Raw genomic sequence first — 13813 nt, forward strand, 5'->3', positions numbered from 1 at the left:
GAGGACATTTGGTGTGACCAGAAGTTTGTTGCCTTTCTTCCTGCCTGTGGTGATGTCACGGGTGACATCAGCATGAAGCACAGGGACCAAGTACCAATGACAGTGGAAGCTGGGTCTGATGCTGATGCCTCCCTGTGGCAGTGGAAGGGAAGGGGATGCCTCCTGGGGCTCCAGCCCACAAGTGTCTGGCAGAAGCCCCCAGCGTGGCTGCTCTTGAGCCAACATCATCTCTTTGCAGCCCTGTTTTCCGTGTGCCTCTGTAGAGCAGAGAACGTGGCCTGCGAGCTCTGGGCAGGGCTGAGGTTCCCATCCTGCAGCCAAAGGCTTGGCGCAGTGCCCTCTGTGCCAGCCCACTGGGGTGCGGGAAGTGCAGAGGGCCCAGGAAGGTGTTGGAGCCAGGGGACCAAGGGGGAGAAAGCCAGCCTGGCCCCAGCTGTGCTTTGCCCAAGAGAGCTGTCCCCAGCCCTGTGGGGAGAGGGGCAGGGGATGTGGCTGCCCCCAGACCCAGCTCAGCTCCCCCCCACCTTAGACCCACACGTTGCGGGGACAGAAGTGACCTGCGACCTCCTGTTCCAGCTCTAACACAAGCTTTGGGGGAATGAAAAGCATCTCCTGTATTAAAGCAAGGCACAAGTGTACAAGGGGTGGTGTGGGGCATCCCCAGGGCTGGGGAGCAACCACTACCTCCTCTTGCTTTTCTTCTTGCTTTGGCTCAGCCGCAGCCCTTCCTTCTTGATGTCTTCCCTGGTGAGGACGAGGCCACTGTGGCTGTCATCAAACTCCAAGTCATCTGGAGGAGAGCGGAGAGGAGCGGGGCTGGGGAGGGTCTGTGGGGCTGCCTCTGCTGTGCCCGTGTCCCCAGGAGGAGCCGGCACATTTTGGAGGGCTGCTGGCATCGCGGAGAGCCCTCAGGACAGGCGCTGCCGCTCGGCTGTCCCCCAGCAGCAGCCCAGGGGGGCTGCAGGCCCTGCTGGGGCTGTCTCAGCCCTGCTGGGGCTTCCCAGAAAGGCCTGGGGCTGCTTTGGTAGGAAAAGCTGCTCAGGTGCCAGAAGCTCCCATAGGAGGAGGCCACCGGCAGAGCCAAGCACTGCCTGGGAAGAATGTTCCCAGCCAAGGGCTTTTGCAGACGAGGCTCTCCCCGCTTGCAGCACAGCATCCCTCCGTGCTCCTGGGGCGCTGCTACGCTCCCCAGCCCAGCCTCTGCCTTCATTCTCCCACAGCCACACGCAAAACCAGCACTATGCTCAAAGCCTTGGAGACAGCCGAGCTCAGCCCCAGTGCCGGGAGCAGCTCCTGGCTCGGGGGCTGCTGGGACACTGGCAGATGGGCAAGGACAGCCAGAAATGCCAGGGAGCAGGGGCTGGGGCAGTTGCTGTGGGGCAGGATGTGTCCCCTTTCCTACCTTGGACCCTCAGGGCCATGTCCTCCAAGGAAACCTTCTGGTTCCCTGGATCATTCCCGAGGGTTTTCTCCAGAAGCTCTCTGACCTTGCCCAGAGTCTGTGAAAGAGACACAGTGTTCACAGCTGAAGGGGAGGCAGGTGTTACAAGCAGAGGGGTGCCCAAGCTCCATGTGCCCCTGGTAGGGAACACCCCCCAGAGCCCAGGGCCACGTGGGCCTGAGCTGCTCCGTGGCTTTTCCCTCGAGCACCTCCATCCTCCAGCTGGGAGGACGGCTTGGGATGGGCCACCCCCAGGGAAAGCCCGTGTGGGTCCCCAAAGCCCAGAGCAGGGATGGAGCCCCCGTGCACCTCCTGATCCTGGCTGGGGGGGGGCAGGTCAGCCACCCGCTGCACCAGGTACTGCAGCTTCTGCTCACACTGCTGGAGCTTCTCGTCCGCTGCCATGGCCTTGACAGGATGCTCCTGGAGCCAGAGAGAGAAGAGCCTTGTTCTTGGTGGGGCAAAGGAGCCCGTCGGGGGGTGGCTGCTGCACCAAGTGTGAGCGCACGGTGCCGCTGCAGCCCCGAGCAGAGCCTGGGCTGCGCTCAGCCCAGCCTTGTGCGGGTACCTGGCCAGGCACGGGGATGCCCCGCAGGCGGACCCAGAGGTTGTCAAGGCCGGTTTCCAACTCCAGCAGCGTCTCCTGGCTCCTCAGCAGCTGGGCTCGCCTCTGCTCCAGCCGAGCCTCTTCCCACTGCAGCCTCGTCCTCAGCTCCTCCTCCAGCCCCCTGCAGCCAAGCACGCTCACATCCATACAACTGCACAGGGGGGCACACACCCCAAACCTGTGCCAAAAGCTGCTGCCCAGCTTCTCCCCTGCCCCCAAGCGCACAGCACAGATGCTGCCTGCAACTCAAGCCCACGCTGCTGCTGGTGCCACTTGCCATTGCAGGCAAGGAGCGAGGCTCCTCCTGCTGCCAGCGCAGGAGCTTTGGCTGCTCTGGCAGCACCAGAGCAGGGGCAGCACTCTGCTCAGAAAGCCTCCCAGTGCAGGAGGGGTGGGAGCTGCAGGCTGACAAAGGAAGGGCTGCCCTGTTGGTGTCCCCCTGCCCCCGAGGCTGGTGGCCCGTTTGCCATGACTGTGCGGAGGCAGCAGTACCTGGTTGGGTCTGGGGGCTGGCGAAACTTCAGCTCCTGCAGCTTCAGCTGCAGATCCTCCAGTGCCTTCTGCAGCTGCTGCTGCTTCTCCTTGCGCCCTGTGAGGTACTGCTCGAGTTCCACCTGGGACTTGTGCTGGGCCAGGAGCCTGCAGGGGATGTCCTGGGGGGGAGAGAGAGCACAAGGACTCAGCCCAGGGCACTCCTGCAGGGCACAGGATCTGGGCCGTGGGCCTGGGGAGGTTTCTGCACCAGGAACCACAGGAACCACTGCGAGTTCACGTCCTGGAGCAAAGCAGCTCCAACCCTGCCTGTACAAGAGGGGCCCTGGGGGGCTCTGGGGACAGAGGAGAGCAGAGAACCCTGCCATGGAACAAGGTGAGCAGGCAGGGCTCAGCTCCCTGGGGCTGGAGCGGCCCCAGCTTCTACCAGAGATGGGTTTTCAGCTCACCCAGAGGCAGGAGCACTGCAGCGCAGCCTTGGCCTTCTCCATCTGCTCCATCACCGAGGCCTCCCGCTGCAGCCGGGACTTGGAGGCCTCCGCTTTGGCACCTGGGGTGGAAAGGCATTGGCAGGGAAGGATGCCTGCGGCTGCGCCCGCATCCCCCCCTGCCCCCTGCCAGCACTCACCCACCAGTGGGTCCTGTGCGGGCTGGCTCCGCAAGTCCCTGGCGAGGTCCTGCCTGGCTCGCTGCAAGGATGTTCATCGTCAGCCCTGTGCTGCTGGCACCCTGGGGGAGCCGGCCCTGCAGCCCCCCACCCATGGGAGCCTGGGCACTGATGCCCCCCCTATGCCTGCAGCCCTGCCTGTGCCAGCTCCCCCCAGCTCACCGCTTTCAGAAGCCTTTCTTTGGGTTCCTTGAGCCAGCCTCTGTCCGGGGGCACTTTGTGAGCAGCCAGGGTGCGGAGCCTCAGCTCTCTCTCTGCCAGCAACTGGGTTTTCATCCTGGCCACGTGCTCCTGGAGCAGAGCAGAGCAGAACAGAACAGAAGTGGCTCCCAAAGCCACAATGGACCTCTGGGAGCTTCTAACCCTGGCATGGCCAGCACCAAAAATGCCACCCCCTACCCTGTGTAAGCAGCCTGGGAAGGACACTGAGCAAGGACAGCCAGAGAATGGAGAATGTCACCTTCCCCATGGCCAGTGCTTCAGGCAGCTGTCCCCATGCTAGGACAGCCTGGCCCAAGAGCCAGACACAGCAGGAGCTATGGAGGCACCTGAGTGCTGTGGGAAGCCAAGCTCAGTCTTGCTTTTCCTTGAAGGAAGACTCAGCAGCAAGGACATCTGGTGCCATCTGTGGGCTCTGGAGGGCAGGAAAGTGCCTGCAGGTGCCCTGGACCATCTCACCTTGGCTACACGAGCAGCTCTGCGACCATGCGAGGCCATGAGCTCCATGTCTTCCACCTCCCCATGCTGCAGCTCGGCCGTCTGGCTCAGGAGGTCCAGGTGCAGAGGCAGGTGGGCCAGCTCCTGGGACACAGGGAGCCACAGCCCACTGAGTGCCAGGGGTGCCTTGTGCTGGGACAGAAGGTGGAGGGGAGCAGGAGGAGCTCCTGCAGGAGGGTGTCCCAGCAGCACAGCCCCTTGGGCACTTGAGTGCCTTTGAAGGGGGAGCGGGTGAGACAATGGCACAGTGAGGATGAGCTCACCTTCCTCAGGGCATCCCGCAGCACCACGTACAGGGCAGTCACCTTCTGCCCAGCACGGACTTTGGTTTGCATCTTGGCAATGCCGTTCTGCAGGGTGCGAACCACCTGGGGCAGAGATGGTTGGAGACAAGGGGTGAGCCCATGTGCGGAGAGCAGTGCCCAGCCAGGGGTGCAGGGTTGACTGAAACCCCCACGGGTGCTGCCAGCCCAGGAAGGGGCTCTGGGACCTGTGCCTGTGCCTGGTGCTGCCTCTCCTCCATCTGGGCATCCTGCTGCAGCTGCTGCAGCCGCCTCTGCAGCTGCTCCCGGGCCTGGCTCCGCTGCTTCACCTGCTCCAGCAGCAGGTTGCATCTGTTCACCTGCCCGTAGATTTCAGCCTGCAGCTTCTCCTGGGCCACCTGCATGGGATGGGAGCATTTGCCAGGCTGGAGGCAGGGCTCGCTGGGCACCCACGGGAGAAGGGGTCCTGCCTGGAAAACTCTTTGCCAAGGGAGAGCTGGGGATGCTGGGACCTGCTCACTGCCTTGGGGGGACAGGAGCTGTGCTCAGGGAGCCAATGGAGGACACTGATGGGTCCTGCAGTGCAAAGGGTCCCTAACCTTAATCCCGTGTCTCACTGCACCAGCCCTGTGGGGCTGTCCTGGTGCTGGCACCAGGTCCCTGGTCCCTACAACCGGTCCTTCTGAGCATGCCCTGAACCCCAGCCCACTGCCAGCAGCCTGGGCCCGCGGGACTCTGCTATTACCTCCAACGTCTTCCTGCCCAAAGCCCTGCCCAAGGGCTGCTCTGCTCCGCAAGCCTCAGAGAGGGTGAGCTCATGCTGTGGGCAGAAGAAGGGCAGAGAGCACATCAATGCCAGGCTGGGGATGGCCCCAGCCTCCTGCTGCCCTGCACTTCCTGCCCAGTGGAGAAGCCAGCTCTGCAGGTGCAGCAGAGGCACAGTCACAGAGGCAGCCAATGGGACCTGCTGGTACCTTCCGCACAAGGCCCAGGACATGGATATCCTCCTGCACCGCCTCTCGCAGCCGGGGCAGCAGCTCTCGCTTCTCATTGAACTTCTCTTCCTGTGCCTTGGTGTAAAACTTCCTTGCTTGCCCTGCAGGACATTGAGGAGCTGTTGGTACCATGCAGGGTGATGCGGGGACCAAAAGCCCCCACCTGGCCCAGTCCATCATCAAAGCCAACGGGGCAGCACCTTGCAAGGCTATGCTGGCACGCAGCTCAGGGATGCGCTTGCTCAGGCTTGTCTTCTGGCCCAGCATGATGCTGCTGCTGCTGCCTTGGCTCTCCAGCCCCACTCTGGACGTAGCAGCCACTGCAGTTCTACTGCCCGGTGCAACGCTCACAGAGATGTGGCCAAGCCAATGGAGCTGAGCAACCTACGTCCTCCCAACTACTGCAGGGCTGTAACCACAACATGGAGCTGAGTTCCACACTGCCTGGGAACTGTTGCCGGGCTGTAACCACAGCAACAGAGCAAGAGCAGCCTGTTGCTGCCCAGACACATCCCTTTGGGAATGGCAGTTCATCAGTCAGGAAACAGCCGGGCAGGAGTTACGCTCATGTTGACACGGGCAAGAACCAACCGGCTCTCAATACTGAGAGTTATTTTGCTGCTCACCACCTGCCCTTGCTCACCTCCAAACGTGACAAGATACCAGGCTTTTAGTATGACTGTAGGGATGACCCAGAGCACAGTTTCTGTCTCTCCACTGTCCTTTGCAGTCCTGCACTGAAATTGCCACTGCTCAAAGCAGAAGCAAAGTGGTGGAAACCCAGTGAAATAATAAGAATCAAGAGCAATAACTGTTGGTCGACCACACAGCTGTGTTTGAACAGGGGAAGCAAGTACCCACAAGCAGAGGGTGCTGGAAAGCTGCACCCTGTGCCCTGGCCCAGGAATCAAACACGGGGAAGGCAGATGTGAACACAGATGTTTATTTGAAGTGGGGACAGAAGAAGGGGATGGGGGGTGCGGTGGGGGTGGGAATTACATAGTGACAGTCAAAACATAGTAAAATGGGAGTGAAATGAGGCAGAGAGGGGAAGAGAAGGGAGCGCAGAGACTGCCAGGGCTGGAGCAAAGGTTTGCTCCAGGCAAACGTGGCACAATAAAGGAGGCTGGAAAGGCTGCAGAGATGCAGACGTTCATCCAGCCCTGCCTGGTGGGGAAATGTTCCAGTAGGAAGAGTTTGGTTCAGCCCATGCCAGCCCGGGCGCTGCCACCCAGCAGGGTTTGTTCCTGGCAGCAGAGAAGGGGCCTGGTCCCATCTCTCCGGTCCCATGTCGGGGCTGCTCTGGACCAGAGCCCTGCGGGTGGGGATGAGCCAGCAGCACTGGCTGTTACTGATGATGGGAATGATGGTCCCGTGCCTTTAGCCGCTTGCGAGGTGCCTGGGTCCTGGATCTTGCCTGGGTCCAAGAGGCAGGGCTGGATGAACCTGCAAGCACAAAGGTTTGCTCAGGTCTCTGCAGCCGCAGCCTGAGCTGGCACCGGGGCTACCACAATCCCTATGCCAGGGGGAATGGAAGCTTTGACATCCCCAGAGCCCAGCAGCCACCACCCTGCAAAGCACCAGAAGCCTGTGAGCCGGGGTCAGCGAAGGAGGAAGAGCCTGAGCCTGGCTTTAGGGAGCTGGCAGCACCCGCAGGACCCGATGCATCCAGTGCAGCCAGAGGGGGCAAGGAGCCGCATTGCAGATTCCCCTCCATCCCCTGGGGCTGGGGACTGGGGCAGCCAGGGAAGGAAGCTCCTTCACTTCACACAGCAAGGACATGTCCTGGCAGTGGAAGCAGGGACAGGTATCCTGGGAAGAATACAGGAACACATTCTAGTTCTGTAGGAATGAGGACAGGAAGGCCAAGGCACAGTGAAGCTGAACTTGGCAATGGATGTAAAGAATAAGAACCATAAGGGCTTTTACAGGTCATGTCAGCCAGAACAGGAAGGCCAAAGACAAAATGCCCTCTGGTGAACAGGACTGGCAAAGTGGCTGAAGAAAAGCAGTCACACTCATGTCAGCCTGTTCTCTTCTGACTGCTAAGGACTGAGCTGGGTCCCCAGAACACGGCCAAGCCAGGACACGCTGCAGCTTTCTGTGCTTGCATTGGCATTTCTCAGTTGAACTGCAGCACTTGAGGCCACATTGGCAGAGGGAATGACAAGAAGCTGAACTCCAAAAGTCCTGAGCCCTTTCCGTAGCCCTCCAGGATGTCAGACATGGTTCATGCGGTTCCCAGGGGCACACTCTGACATGGCTGAAAACCAGGTTTGGTCAAAGCAGCCAACAAAGTCCTCGTGGGCTTTCAGAGCACAGTGTCAGTGCTCAGCTCCTGTACGCAGGAGCCAGCACAGCAAACACAGGCTCCATCTGCTCCCACACAGAAGGTGCCAGCACAGGAAGCTGCTGCTGGACCTCACCTTCCCTTGGCAAGCACTGGAACAGCCCCAGCAGCACCGGGAATCTGCTTGCTCAGCTCATTTATGGTCCTTTCAGGCTGTTCACTCCTCCCAGAGCCAGATACAAACTATCCAGTGACTGCTCCCGCATGGAAGGTGCCAGAACTGAAGCTGCTGTTGGGCTCTCCTGGGTTTGCCTGAAGAGAGCTCATGTTGTTCTTAGTAGATGGCACAGTTGTGTGTTCTGGAGCTGTGATGAGAATGATGTTGCTGAACACACTGATGGTTCAGCTGGTTTGAAAGAGTGCTGGCTGGAAATCAAGGCTGTTGCAGGTTCCAAAGCTCTTCCAATGAGAGAGGGATGGGGGGTAGAGGCTGGGGCTGCAGCCCAGAGGATGCAGCTCAGGCTCCTCAGCCATAACCAGCACTGGCAGCACTGCAGATTTAAATACAGCTGGAATGTCAACCCAGGGGACAGAAGTGTTGGACCAATTGCTTGGGACTGGATGTGCTGATGTGTGTGTCCTGTGTGTTTGCAGCCTGGGTTTTCATACATATAGTTGGGGTTTTTCAACCCTAACTATTCTATGAGTGATTCTAGTTAAATCCAGGTACATTTAAAGGCAACATAGAGCACTGGAGATGATACAGTGGTCATAGTCAAGATGGTTTTTGTGTGTTTAGGGCTCTTTTCAATGTATTCTTCAAGCAGCAGTACAGCATTCTCTCTCTCTGCTGTTCAGCCGTTTTGTTACAGACATCATGGCTAAAACGTCTGTAGAGATGTGGGATAAAATGCTTTTAGCAAACAATCAGAGAAAATAGCTTGACATTTGTAGTGCTCATGACATACAAGGTATATTATACATTAGTGTCTTTGACACTGGCACCAAGAGAAAGCTTTCCTACAAGTAGCAGTCTGCCCTTCCCTTAGTGTTAGCTTTGAAATGCAGGGTCAGGAACAGCAAACTTGTATTTTGGACTGCTCAGGCACTGTCTGCAAACCCACAGACACCTGTTTGCAAGGCCAAGAACCCAGATCCTTATCTCCAACATAATCCAGACTTTCAGGACTCTGTGTTCCTGGTTTTAGACTGTTCCAGTTTGCACAGGCAGCCCCAGAGCAAGAAGAGCAATTGCAGGGTTTGGTCCTTGGGGGGGATCCATGCATCAAGCTCCCCTAGGGTGAATCCAGGTATCCAGGATCCCCTGGGGGACCCTGTTGTCCAGGTGTGTGGGATGTCTGGTGGTCACTGATGTCTGGGGAGCTCCAGCATCGATGGGAGCCCCTGGAAGGCAGAAGGAGGAATGGAGAAAGGAGGGGGGAGAATATTCCCATCCGGGGTGGAGGGAGTATCAGGGGGTGTCTGGGGGGGGGCAGGGGGAAAGTGGGTGGTCCTGGGAGTGAAGGGTGAAAGTACAGGTATGGGGGCAGGCAACTGGGTCAGCTGACTGTAACTGGGGCCCCCAGAAGGGACATTGGAGGTTATAGGGAAAATGGGGGAAAGTGGCAGGGTCTGAGGGGCAGTTGGGGAATCAGGGGGAAGCAAGGCAGCCTGGTGCTGGGGGCAAAGGAGTGGTTGTGGAATGGGCCTGAAGACAATGGGAGTCCTGTGGGAAACAGTTGTTCCCTGTGAGTTTAGGAGTCCTGGCAGGCTATGGTCCCCTTGGACACCAGCTGTCGTATTCCCCCCCCCCCCCAATTTTTAGTGAATTCCAAGGGACTGAGGGTCCAACAGGGTTTGGGATTCCCATGGTGGTCTGTGGGCAGCCTCAAAAGCAGGGGGATTTGGAGGGTAAGGTTTACCAAGTCAGGAGAACTCGCAGCAGCAGCAGCACAAGCACCATGGAACCAAGTCCCAGCCCCAGTCCCAGTAAGGCCATGTGGTTTCCAGCCGTCCTGCCATGGGGCCAGTGCAGCACAGCTCTGAACTGAGACTGGAGTCCCTGCTCTGCCTCCACGCTTCCCCCTGATACTGCAGGGACCCACATCCCTTGGGTCATGGGGCACTGCCCCCAGTGGTCCCCACAGCCACAGACCTCACTGCTCCCACAGACCCAGGCACCAGCGGTGTCCGCTCCACCCCATGTGTCCCAGTGCCCCCAGAGGAGCCAGGTGTCATGGAACACCCACTGCCCATGGATCCACCCTGCTCATGCTCCCCACGGACTCCCTGCCATGGGGCTCTCCGGGGCCCCACTCCACCCCACACTGTCCCCATGGCACTCAGGTGTCCGGACGCACCGTTGAGGTAGAAGTACTTGCGGACCAAGGGCTCCGAAGGGACTCCCAGGTGACAGGCGACGGTTCCTGGAGTGGGGTCCTGGATGGTCAGCATCCAAAGTCCCTCCACAGCCACCTTCAGCTCCTCAAACAGTGCCAGATCCTGTGTGTGCAGCTGAGGCATGGGGAACACGTCAGCACAGCCTGCTCCACCAGGTACATGAAGCAGCATGAGCGTGCAAGAAAAGGCTCTCATGTCCTGCTTCTCATGTCCCCTTCACACTTGTGATACTGCTTGTGCGTGTCCGTGCAATTCACGTTCCGCGTGTGCTTGTCATGCCCCGTGTGTCTTCACACACGGATGCACAGGCAGAGCACACGAGCACACGTCAGCCAATGGTCACTTGGATGAGAAGCTCCCCATGTCCTTGCCATGTGCACTTGAGCCCAGAGCCCCCATGTGTGCTGGGCTGCACCCCCAGAGCGTGAGCTCAGGGAGGGGATCCTGCCCCTCTGCTGTGTGAAGGGGAGACTGAGCTGAGCTCTGAGGCAGAAGCTGTTCCCTGTGAGGGTGCTGAGGTGCTGGCACAGGGTGCCCAGAGAAGCTGTGGCTGCCCCATCCCTGGCAGTGCTCAAGGCCAGGTTGGACACAGGGGCTTGGAGCAGCTGCTCCAGTGGAAGGGGTCCCTGCCCGGGGCAGGGGTTGGAGCTGGAGGAGCTTTAAGGTCCCTTCCAACCCAAACCAATCTGTGATTTCATGATCCTATGAAAAGTCACTTCCTTCACATACGTGGGCATGTAAGTTTACATGAATATACAAACATGAGCGACCTCCCTCCTGCTTGTGTGCACCCTTTACATGGGTGAGCATTGGCTGGCATCCTGTGCATGCTTACACACATGGTACTTCCAGCACACCTATCTACTGCTAAGCAATACCTGTAGCTATTGCTACTCCTGACCCCAAGAGAACAAGTGTGTGCGTGCCCAGTCCCCTCATGAATGTCTGTGTACATGCATGTGCAACTCACATCCTTGGCGAACATCCAGGTAATGGGCAGGTTGGGGGGGGTGGCAAAGGGTACATAGCAGAGCAGTGTGATGGCTTCATCTGTGTGGACCTGCACATCCTGCACTGGGAGCATTGACAGGCATGTGAGGCACATCTGCTCATGCACTGACAGAATGTGCTCCTCTGCAAGTGCACATGCTTGAGTGCTTGCAGCAGGGCTAGGCAGGCAAGCACCTTGGCATGCTCCTGTGCACTCCTGGGCCCAAGCAGGCATGGCCACATGTCAGGAAGGAGGCAGCCAGATGTGGGGGGGGGGGGCTCTGCCTGCGTCCCTGGGTCCCTTCCCCATACCTGGGCAGTCCAGGGGGAGCTGGCAGTCCATGAGGCGGCAGGTAGCACACTGGAAGACACGGGCATCAGGCTGATACCCTGGGATGGAGAGACGTGGTGGTCACAGAGGATGGGAGATGGACTTGGGAACGGGGGGTGGCAAGACAGAGGGAAGCACACTCACCACAGGGGGGGATGCAGGCTGGAGCTAGTGGGGAGGAAGCAGCATTAGACTGGGGATCACTGGGGATCCACATCCCTGGGATGAGCTGTCAGGGCTCAGCCCTTGTCCAGCCCTGATGGGGTCCCTGGGGGCTTGTCCACCAGTGTGGGGACCCAGGATTGTAGACATCCAGGATGGGTGTCCTTGTGACAGTCCCTTTCCTGGCGTCCCAAGGGCTCCCCAGGGTGGGATTCCCAGGTGTGTGTCCCCACTGGCCCCATACCTTCCTGCAGCTGGCTCAGCTTCACCCAGATGGTGCTGACGGCTTCCTGCAGAGACACCTCAAAAGGCTCTGGGATGTCCCAGATAACCAGGTGAGACAATTCCTCACCACCGCTTCTGATGCCCATAAACCCTCTCCAGACCTCACCAGATCTCCTGTACAGCTCACCTCAACCCTGTTCATCCACCCTGGAGACCCATATATCCCCACAGACTCCTCTCAGAAACCCACAGGAGCTGTATACCTTGAAGCCCAGACGCTCTCAGGATTCCCTACATCTCCCCTTAGAGCCCACAGACCTCCATATACACTGGACTTCACCACACCCCCCATTCAAGGCCTCCACATTCCATCCCCCATGCCCCAGCCCTACCCTCTCCCATGTCCCATGTCCCAAGCTCACTCTTGTCCTTCTGCTTCTCCAGAAAATGCAGGGCGTCCATGACGATCTCCTGAAGTGCCTGGCGCTGCCCCGACCCTGGGACCAGTACAGGGATATTGGGACCAGTACATGATTGGGGTTGCAGGGATGGGAGGTCCAGTAAGGGCTGGGGGTTTCTGGGGCTTCTGGCGTCCTGATCAGGGTTTAGGGATAGTGGAAAGGGTCAGATGTGTCTCAGGGTTCTGGAGGTCCCAGGTAGGGCCAGGAGTCCCCAGTGTGATCCTGGGGTTCAGGGTTGGGGTTCCCAGAGGTCCTGGGGTCCAGGTCAGGCCTGGGGGCATTGGCATGGCTGGGAGTTGTGAGAGGGTCCCTAGGGTTCCTGTTTAGGAAAGAGGTCCCCAGCTGCCCCGGATCCCGGCCAGTGTCAGTGTGAATGCCTTGGTTGAGGTGGGGAAACCCAGGGGCTCTGTGCTCCTGCCCAGGGTGGGGGTCCCTGGCAGGACGGAGGGGGGGGGTGTCCTTGGGGTCTTGTCACACACCCACAGTGACAGAGGCCAGTGGCACAGCAGCCCGGTCAAGAGCCTCAAGGCAGCGGCGGTGTCGGGGGTCGTTCAGAGGGGCCCCAGTAATGTCACGGCAGAGGCGAGCCTGCTGAATGGGGGGCGAGAAGCAGAGCAGACAGGGGTGCACCCCAGGGAGCCAGAGCACCAGAGCCACCCACGACCACAAGCCAGGTCCCCTTGCCTGGCTGCCTGGGTGCCCAGGGAGCCAGGGGACCATCACCAGCATCAGGGGCACCCACCACCACCCCATGGCCCCAAAGCACAGCACTCAGATGCCTGGGTCACCAAGGAACAGCAGGGGCCCTAGGTGGAACCTGGGTGCTTAGGTCACCAAGGAACAGCAGGGTCCCTAGGTGGAACCTGGGTGCTTAGGTCACCAAGGAACAGCAGGGTCCCTAGGTGGAACCTGGGTGCTTAGGTCACCAAGGAACAGCAGGGTCCCTAGGTGGAACATGGGTGCTTAGGTCACCAGAACTAGGGGGGTTCCTAGGCAGGCCCCAGACAACTAGGTGCCCTTTTGAGAGTAGTGGAGATCCATGGGTTCCCTTGAGTGCGTGGGCTGGAGAAGGAGCTCCAGTCCCTTAATGTGGTTTCCCCAAATCCTCATTACTTGGTGTCCCCCTGTGAGGGGAGTCATGTCCTGCTGGTCAAACTAAAGGGCAGGAAGGAAATGTCCTGGCAGTGGAAGCAGGGACAGGTATCCTGGGAGGAATACAGGAACACATTCTAGTTCTGTAGGAATGAGGACAGGAAGGCCAAGGCACAGTGAAGCTGAACTTGGCAATGGAAGTAAAGAATAATCATCATAAGGGCTTTTACAGGTCATGTGTGGAGACAGTTCTCACAGGAGAATGGGTATTTGGTACATGAGCTCTGAATAACTCCAAGGGATACAGCAAGGCCATGGGAGGCCTGAGGAAGCCTAAGCAAGCAAGATAAGAAGAAGCTGGAATTCACTGAGTGATGAGAACTGTGGACTGTTGGCAAGTGTTCGAGGTCAAGTTCTCACACCTGTGCTTAACCAATTCTATGTTAGTCACTAAGGGTCTTCAGGACAAGTATCCAATCATGATGTGCCAAATTGCTGTAGGTGTGTGTGAGCAATAGTATATAAGGAGTTAATGCTTTGCAATAAATGGCTTTTTGTCTGATCACATTGATCTCTGGCCGAGTCCGTTCCGCGGCACAGTCCCCTTTGGCACTCTCCCCTGAAAAGCCATTCAATGGGAAGCTGTTGACCAGCACTGGGAGTGTCCATCACCCCCTTTG

The 13813-nt window shown here is 58.8% G+C and overlaps 2 protein-coding genes across 3 annotated transcripts; both read right to left on the reverse strand.

The window, feature by feature from the left end:
* Positions 1 to 536: 536 nt before the first annotated feature.
* Positions 537 to 5719, reverse strand: LOC101874955 (coiled-coil domain-containing protein 183-like). Of its 2 annotated transcripts, XM_034068698.1 has the most exons (14): positions 5383 to 5719; positions 5162 to 5283; positions 4933 to 5007; positions 4415 to 4585; positions 4188 to 4292; positions 3886 to 4008; positions 3370 to 3498; positions 3169 to 3229; positions 2990 to 3090; positions 2541 to 2701; positions 2010 to 2169; positions 1751 to 1864; positions 1403 to 1499; positions 537 to 790 (listed from the first exon to the last, which is right to left on the reverse strand). In XM_034068698.1, the coding sequence occupies exons 1-14, from the start codon at positions 5447 to 5449 to the stop codon at positions 681 to 683; spliced, it is 1596 nt and encodes a 531-aa protein (XP_033924589.1). In that variant the 5' UTR covers positions 5450 to 5719; the 3' UTR covers positions 537 to 680. The 2 variants fall into 2 exon arrangements, with proteins under 2 accessions (XP_033924589.1, XP_033924588.1); XM_034068697.1 differs by having other exon boundaries at positions 5162 to 5719.
* Positions 5720 to 8767: 3048 nt separating this feature from the next.
* Positions 8768 to 12794, reverse strand: LOC117436900 (sperm acrosome membrane-associated protein 6-like). Its single transcript, XM_034068970.1, has 9 exons — positions 12521 to 12794; positions 12003 to 12077; positions 11600 to 11668; positions 11338 to 11361; positions 11175 to 11252; positions 10843 to 10946; positions 9833 to 9986; positions 9395 to 9563; positions 8768 to 8876 (listed from the first exon to the last, which is right to left on the reverse strand). The coding sequence occupies exons 1-9, from the start codon at positions 12792 to 12794 to the stop codon at positions 8768 to 8770; spliced, it is 1056 nt and encodes a 351-aa protein (XP_033924861.1).
* Between the last annotated feature and the right edge of the window lie 1019 nt (positions 12795 to 13813).

Source organism: Melopsittacus undulatus, chromosome 13, assembly GCF_012275295.1.
Source record: "Melopsittacus undulatus isolate bMelUnd1 chromosome 13, bMelUnd1.mat.Z, whole genome shotgun sequence".
Classification (NCBI taxonomy): Eukaryota; Metazoa; Chordata; class Aves; order Psittaciformes; family Psittaculidae; genus Melopsittacus; species Melopsittacus undulatus.